Source organism: Sinocyclocheilus rhinocerous, unplaced genomic scaffold, assembly GCF_001515625.1.
Source record: "Sinocyclocheilus rhinocerous isolate Xijiao unplaced genomic scaffold, SAMN03320098_v1.1 scaffold1450, whole genome shotgun sequence".
Lineage (NCBI taxonomy): Eukaryota > Metazoa > Chordata > Actinopteri > Cypriniformes > Cyprinidae > Sinocyclocheilus > Sinocyclocheilus rhinocerous.
In genome coordinates this window covers 337754-346183 of record NW_015666201.1, presented here as the reverse complement: position 1 = coordinate 346183, position 8430 = coordinate 337754, and the positions used below count along the sequence as shown (strand labels likewise).

At 37.1% G+C, this 8430-nt stretch overlaps 1 protein-coding gene across 1 annotated transcript in view; it reads right to left on the bottom strand.

Moving 5' to 3' along the window:
• LOC107732158 (NACHT, LRR and PYD domains-containing protein 3-like) overlaps positions 1-8430 on the bottom strand; it is a gene marked incomplete at its 3' end in the record, with an annotated part of 47145 nt that overhangs the window by 18408 nt on the left and 20307 nt on the right. The window contains exons 3-5 of the mRNA XM_016543428.1: positions 4703-4781; positions 3481-3588; positions 10-1673 (exon numbers count right to left, since the gene is read on the bottom strand). Coding sequence (XP_016398914.1) covers positions 10-1673; positions 3481-3588; positions 4703-4781 — 1851 coding nt within the window. The remainder of the gene's footprint in view (positions 1-9; positions 1674-3480; positions 3589-4702; positions 4782-8430) is intronic.

Below are 8430 nucleotides of genomic sequence, written 5' to 3'. Positions count from 1 at the left end.
TTTTTTGACCTCGTTTGAGGTTTTGGATTACGTTCTTGATGCTCTCTGGGTTGTTCTCTGTGTGTATCAGTGCATCCTGTAAGAGTCTCTGATTGGACTCCAGTGAGATGCCATGAAGAAATCGAAGGAAAAGATCCAGGTGTCCATTTTTACTCTTCAAAGCTTTATTCATTGCTCCCTTCAGAAACGTATTCAGAGGAACATCCTCACACTGAGTTCTGGACTTTCCTGTCAGGAACATTTTCAGAACCTCACTGTTCTTGTGTAAATAGCAGTAAAACACATACAGTGCTGCAAAAAACTCCTGAAAGCTCAGATGTACAAAACTGTAAACCTTCCTGTGATAAATCACAGATTCCTCTCTAAAGATCTCAGTGCAAATCCCAGAATACACCGAGGCGTCAGTGACGTCTATGCCGCTCTCTCTCAGGTCCTCCTCATAAAACATCACATTGCCCTTCATCAGCTGATTGAAAGCCAGTTCAGCAAGTTTCACAATCACTTCTCTGTTGGACTGCAGGAGTTTCTCTGGATCTCTCTCTTCATACTTCTGGTTCTTCATATTTGTTTGAATGAGCAGGAAGTAGATGTACATTTCAGTCAGAGTTTGAGGGATTTCTGCACTGAGATCTTGTTTCAGGAGGTTTTGAAGCACAGTGGATGAGATCCAGCAGAAGACGGGGATGTGGCACATGATGTGGAGGCTTCTTGCTCTTCTGATGTGTGAGATGATTCTGCTGGCTTGATGCTCGTCACTGATTCTCTTCCTGAAATATTCCTCCTTCTGAGGGTCATTGAATCCCTGAATTTCTGTCACACGGTTGATGTAGTTAGAGGGGATCTGATTGGCTGCTGCTGGTCTGGTGGTGATCCAGATGAGAGCAGAGGGAAGCAGATCTCCTCTCATGAGGTTTGACATCAACAGACCCACTGATGAAATCTGAGTCACATCAGAAACTTTCTGACTGTCTGAAAACATCAGTGAAATTCTGCTTTCATCCAGACCATCAAAGATGAACACAGCTTTACATTCATCATAAATCTTTGAGTCCAGATCTTGAAGTTCAGGATAAAAGTCAAGCAGAAGTCTGTGAAGACTGTACTGATGATCTTTAATCAAGTTCAGCTCTCGAAATGTAAGCACAAACATGAAATCTACATCCTGATTGGCTTTTCCCTCGGCCCAGTCCAGAATGAACTTCTGCACAGAGACGGTTTTTCCAATTCCAGCGATGCCTTTAGTAAGAACCGTCTTTATTTTGTCTTTCTTCTCTCTTCTGTTCTCCTCATATCCTGGTTCAGGTAAAGGATTAAAGATGTCATTGCAGTTGATTGGAGTGTCTTGGAGTGTCCTGTAACTTTTCTCCATCTGCAGCACCTCATGTTCTTCATTCACTCCTTCACTCTCTCCTTCTATGATGTACAGCTGTGTGTAAATCCTGTTCAGGAGAGTTTGATTCTCTTGTAGTTTGACTCCCTCAAATAAGCTCTCATACTTGTTCTTCATGCTGGTCTTGTGCTGGTCTTTGACTCTCTGCAGATCAACATGCACTGGTTGGTGAGAATGGAGCTGCAGGTCTGTTTCTGTGTCATGATGACTGAAGTGGTTCTGAATGTAGGAGGATGTGCAGGTCTGTGAGGACACATTTCTAATCTGGTCAGCTCTCCAACCACTGAAAACACACCAAAACAAACAACCTGTATATTTTCTCGGCCCAGTCCAGAATGAACTTCTGCACAGAGACGGTTTTTCCAATTCCAGCGATGCCTTTAGTAAGAGCAGTCTTTATTTTGTCTTTCTTCTCTCTTCTGTACAAACAACCTGTATATTTTAAGGATTCCGTCAATGTGACATTAAATCATCTAACTCATGTGACAAAAATAATTTCTGTGTAAACAGAGAAATGTCAGAAAGAAGCACAGAAGCATAGAACACTAGAGGCGTAACAGAGTGGAAGCAGCACAGAAGCTGCATGTATGCAGAGCAGAATTGTGCTTTCTCACAACATAGTTTCCAACTTATAAAATGTGGTTGGAAAAACTTAAAAGTTAAAAGTATAAAAAGTAAGAAACTCACTTTACTTTTCCAGTACCAAAGTTCATGTTCACTCAGATTTTTGAGTTATCTTTTTACATCGTCTCAGTTAGGTTGTATTTGTTTAGACTATTAAGTATTTTCAGCTTGGCAAATTTAGTTGTTTGAAAGTTTAGTTGGAATATCTTTATGAAAGTAAGGTGAACTTACTTAAAATAACCCAAATTAGGTTAAATGAACATGAGCTTTGGTATTGAAAACTTAGTTCAACCAAATAAATATATGTTTTATTTCAATTGCTTTTTTATTTCAATTGTAAATAAATATATATATATATATATATTTTTTTTTCAAATGTTTCCTGAGATATTTGGGTTTCTTATGCCCGTTTCACACTGGATGTGTAAGCAGAGTGGAAGCAGCACAGAAGCTGCATGTATGCAGAGCAGAATTGTGCTTTCTCACAACATAGTTTCCAACTTATAAAATGTGGTTGGAAAAACTTAAAAGTTAAAAGTATAAAAAGTAAGAAACTCACTTTACTTTTCCAGTACCAAAGTTCATGTTCACTCAGATTTTTGAGTTATCTTTTTACATGGTCTCAGTTAGGTTGTATTTGTTTAGACTATTAAGTATTTTCAGCTTGGCAAAGTTAGTTATTTGAAAGTTTAGTTGGAATATCTAAGGTGAACTTACTTAAAATAACCCAAATTAGGTTAAATGAACATGAACATGAGTTTTGGTATTGAAAACTTAGTTCAGCCAAATAAATATGTGTTTTATTTCAATTGCTCTTTTATTTCAATTGTAAATAAATATATATATATATTTTTTTTTTTTTCAAATGTTTCAGTCAAGTTTCGGTTGACAACATTTTTCATTCCCATTTAAATTAATTTCTACTGCAAATAATAATTGATCTGATGTCAGCCATTGCAAATCAAATCAATTACATTTCTAAAGATCAAAGCAGATGATTAAAAACTCCAAAAACAGCATTAATTGAGTCAGTGGAAATAGATAACTCAAAAAGTTCAGTTGAGTAAACAAAAACACTTTTTACAGTGAACTTTGGTACTGAAAACTTATAAAGTTATTCCATCTAAACTTTACAAAGTTCGAATAATTTTAAATTTGTCAAGCTGAAAATACTCAATATTCTGATGAGAACACCACTTAATACTCGAAGTGAAAATCCAGTAAAGCACCATCAGATCACGGAAACCACATATGGAGGTGGTCAAAACACATGTGACCACATCACATGTAAACAATATCCATCCTGAATGTGTCCCTGACAGCAGTAAAGCACCACCTATTCAGCACCAACTCATTTAACATCCTGAATTATAATCAAAATCACAGATGCTTTCCATAATCTTTTCATTCGCCTCATTTTCCGTTCACTCATAAGATGACATTATCAGCCTCATGATCATACTCACACAGGGTGAAAGGGCACTGCACTATTACTGAACATGTGTGGGTTGCTCTTCAAGGACACATAGTTGGATACTGGAGATGCTGCTCTCTTTCTCTTCCTGCTGATGAGACTGAGAAAAAGAAATTTTTTAGACTGTTTCTCTGAAGATTATCTATCTGCTCCAGTAAATTAACATTGATCAACACTGCTTTTAGAGCAGTATTTGAATCATATATAGCTACAGAGAGAAAAAATGTTTTATTAATTGATTGCTTTAACAGGATACAATATTTAATCAATTACAAGTTAACTGTAGAAAAAAACTAATATATATATATATATATATAAACTAAACTTCTTTAGCCTTATTATGGTCCCATTTTGTGTTGAATGGTATAGCAGCTTGTAGCAGGCACCCAAGATGGTAATGCCACACTTTTTACTAAATGATAGTATGGTGCACAAAGTAACTATTCTTACTTGTGATACAAGAGCTGAAGTCAGCCGCAGATGAGAGGCAGATATTAAAACATGGGTGGTATTGCGATTAAGTTGTATTGAGATACTTCAGCTGGTAATAGTACCTTAAAAAATGAAGCTATCATGACCACAAGAGTCCCTTTAACCTGCTATTATACCTTAAATTCTCTGTGACTGAGCATCTATCAGGACTCCTGAACTCCATAATTCAATCTCAGTGTAGCAAGCTTATGAGATGTCCTTTTTTATTAGGTCCAACAGCCTGTAGTTCAGAATCATTCTGACCCCTCAGTGAAAATAATTTAAGTGGGAAAGTTTATGAATTAAATGTATATGTTTAGAGCATAAGGGATTCAATTAATGCTGTTTTATGTGGTTCAAGGGATTCTGAACTTAGTGGCCAGAAACACTTTATTTTGATAGTCCAATTTAGACATTTTACTTTACAAAGTAACTTTACAACTACATGTCAACATTTTCTACTAACCCTAACCCATGTTTGTGGGGCTTTTCAAACAGCAACATTTTGATACAACTTCTACGGTTACTAAAGTCACCTCGCTCTGACCTTTAAATCACATTACTGGGAAGATAGTTAAGAACATATGTGCGTGGATTAAAAATTTTTATATACCTTAATATTTCTCTTTTATTTTTCTTTACAATGTGATTCACTAATGTCCGCATTTCAGAGAAAGATTCTTTCATGAATGATTCATCATGTTATAATTTCACATCCGCTGCAGATAGTGAATTATACTCACACAGGGTCAGAGGTCACAGCAGGCCCATCACTGAGATCAGGAGGAATAATCATTGAGTTGTTACTCTTCATAGACACAGCTGAATCCTGGAGATGCTGCTCTCTGAGAGTAAACATCACTGAGATCAGGAGGAATAATCATTGAGATGTTACTCTTCATAGACACATAGCTGAATCCTGGAGATGCTGCTCTTTGAGCGTCAACAGGAGCCTCCTGTTCTCTCTCCTCAGACACACTCATTTCACAGGCAGAGTTCATCTTTTCTTCCTCATTGATGTGAAACATGATTTTAGGTCTGTATGTGGAAACAGAGAACATAATGAATTTTGACACGCTGAAGTAAATAAAAAAAATAAATTAGATTTTACCCAATCTGTAAATACAACATTTAAAGCAGTACTATGTAACTTTTGGCGGTCTAGCGGATAATAAACAGAACTGCACACATCCCGCGGAAGAACATTCCAACCGGAGCTACTTCTCTAATGCCAAGTTCACACTGCACGATTTTCAAACTTGTTTTCACACTGCGTGACTATCTGGGGTAGCAGTCAGTAGTCGCTGCTGTGTTCACGTTGCACGATGGATCGGCGACAGGGGGTTTCACACTGCATGACTTCACAATAGGAAGAATCGCCGACAGCTCTGTCTGGTCCGCAAACTACGTTTCACAACAAAACACGCAAGAAGTGATAAGGAAATAACGCAAGAACCTGCGTCCGTCAGACCGGAGTTCTCGCAAGCAAGACTGTAATTATTAAAAATATATATATATATAGCCCGCAAATTGTCTGTGAGCTGATTTCCAGCTACAAGGAGAAAAAGAAAAACAGATTATGCAGGAGGGAGATGCAGGGAACAGGGATTGGGTGTTCTGCAAAGAGAGTTGGAGGTAAATAATTTTGCAGTAACTGTTATGCTGATGTTGTGGCTGGTCAAGCAAATGTTTGTGCTTGATTCTGTATGATATAATTGTTCATATATCTATTAAAATACTGATATTCTGGTCTATAACACCTCCCCGAACTTCCCTCTGCCCTGTATCTTGGTCTCTCATTGGCTGTAGGTCATCGCCGATGTGTTTTTCAGTCAGAACTCATTGCACACAGCGTGATTGTGAATCGCCGACAGCTCCAGATATTATAGCATGCCAAATATTTTGCGGGCGTCGGCGACGTGTCAGTGATTCCCTCAGATCGCGTCTTTGATAATTCACACTGCGTGATTGTCACTCGCGTGAACGAGCACCGATTTGCCTCCGATGTCGGCATTTGTCTGTGATTTCGCAAAACCTGTCGGCGAGTGAAAAATCGGGCTAAAATCGTGCAGTGTGAACTCGGCATAAGGGTGCATATTAGTACCTTAAGGCAGGGGTTTTCAAACTTTTTGATGTGAAGGATCCTCTGATATGATGATCCTCCTGCAAAGGCCGCCTATCCTAAAATATAAAGGCAGTCAAATATTTTAAGACACATTAATACTGAGAAAAAAAAAATAGTGTGACATTATATTACCAAAATATTATCTGTACAGTTTGATGTATAAACATCTTTATAAATATATTTAAGCATTTTATACAAACTTTTTTCCCCTCAAAAACTTTGTAAAATTTGTAAAATTTTACAACTGTAAGTATACAAAAACTATGGGGGTAAATAGAAAAGAAAACAAGTACGCTTTTTTTTTCTTTTACATTTATCCTCATGCAGCTCATAGTTTAATAAAAACCCTTTAGTCTTGTGCATTTCTCCTGAGGTGTCTCTGTGCGTGCGAATTGATGCTTGAAGAAAGAAAGGCAAATATTCATTGGAACAGTTTATCTTCTGTGATGGATTAGATAGATGAGAGTAAATATTTACACCGTGTCATTACATGCACGCCAAGAAATATCCATCCTGAAACAATCTCACACTCTCCTCAAGCTTGGCAGGTTTTACTGTGTTTCAATTGAAGGTATTTTATGGAGGATTTTTTTTTAACTATCAAGATGAAAATTCCAAGAAAAGTCACAATATTTCTACCTCTAATCACACTGTGTATTTGCATTGATGTAATTCTACTGAAATGTACTCGAGTTAGTAAACTGGCCATGATATAAATATATGATATGATTATTGATTATTGATTTTCTTTCAGCTTGAAACAACATCAGCAATGAAGAACTGGAAGTACTGCATCTGAAAGAGGAGAATCAGAGCGTTTCAGGAACTTACAGAACTGCACAAACTAATTGTGAACTCATTAGAAAAGACGTGTTGTTTGGCCACAGGAATCGTTCACCTACACTATCTGAGGTTCCTCAAATCTCAAGTGTTTCATGTTTTTATTCGCAATCAAAAGCTTAAAAATCGATCTGCTTTGGGAATATCGTCCATCCTTCCACGAGCGTAAAGCAAAAGGATGTCTATGATCAATCCAGTGATATTCATCATGTAACATGAGCACACCAGCCTGAACAGACATGCAACGGTCCTGCAACTTTTATTTTTGCCTTTCAAACTTTTATATGCAGTGGCCTATCATTTTCTATGCTCTTCAAAAGAGACATTGCTGCTTTGGTTGTTGGCTTTGGCATGCTGGTGACAGAAGGAGATCATCAACCTTTTTCCAGTGACTTTGATGAGTACGTGTCTCACTTGTGTGTGAATGCTGCCAATTAGGAATCAATTCAACTGCCTTTGTGTGAGATCTCTCTCAGCTGTGGTCAAAAACAATATTTCAGCACTGTTACCACAGACTAAACGCACATCCTGTTTATTCACACCACAGTCAGTGTCGCATAGGGCAGAACATTCCTATAGAGCTGTGATGCTGCTTAAATACTGATGTCAAATGGAATATGCCATCAAAAGGAGTCCAGGCACAATGGAGTTGGCATTTTTCACCCTGACTCAATCATGGATGATTCACATGGACATAAATATGTGAACCAGTCTGAGCTTTATCTAAAACTATGCCAAAATGACTGCCTGTAAAACCAGAGCTCAGTGCCTGCTGTTTCAAGTATGAATGCTCTTTTTTTCCTTTTTTTTTTTTTTTGATGAGGCATAAAAATACGATTGTGGTGTTTTTCTTGTTATCTTAAAATATATGGTAGCTACTAAACTAAAACAGGCCTAAGGCCTCATTTATAAAGACATTTCCTAAATGTTCCTACAATTCATATAAAAGTTCCATCCTACTTTATTTTATTTCCTTCAGAAAGCCAACAAATATCCTTAGATTCATTCATTGACTACATTAACGTGCACATCGTAGTCTGGTTAAAAAAATATTTTCACAAAAATGTGTACTTGACATTAAAACGTCTTATCTTATTCTGTGGGTTTTTGATTTTTACATTTTTTCTGAAAAGAAAAATGTCGAATTCATATCAGAATATTCAATATGTAAACGTTGTCACTCATTTATTCATTTATTCAGGAGTAGCTAATTTGCATCACCTAAAGTCATCAGAAAATTCAGCGCAAAAAAAGGGGGCATAGACATACTGATCAGAAGGCGAACATTTTCACAGCAGTTTCGGTCTTTATAAATTCCAGTTTGTTCGTCATGTAGGATCAAATCCATGGGATTTAGCATCAAATCATGTGTGCATTTTATAAATGAGGCCTTGGTCAGAATAGTGTGACATTTATGCAAATCAGAGTATTACGGTAGCGACCAAGCCAGATGTTTTAACATGGTATGGTTGATGCAAAAAAAAAAAAAAACTTTTTGTAAATAAT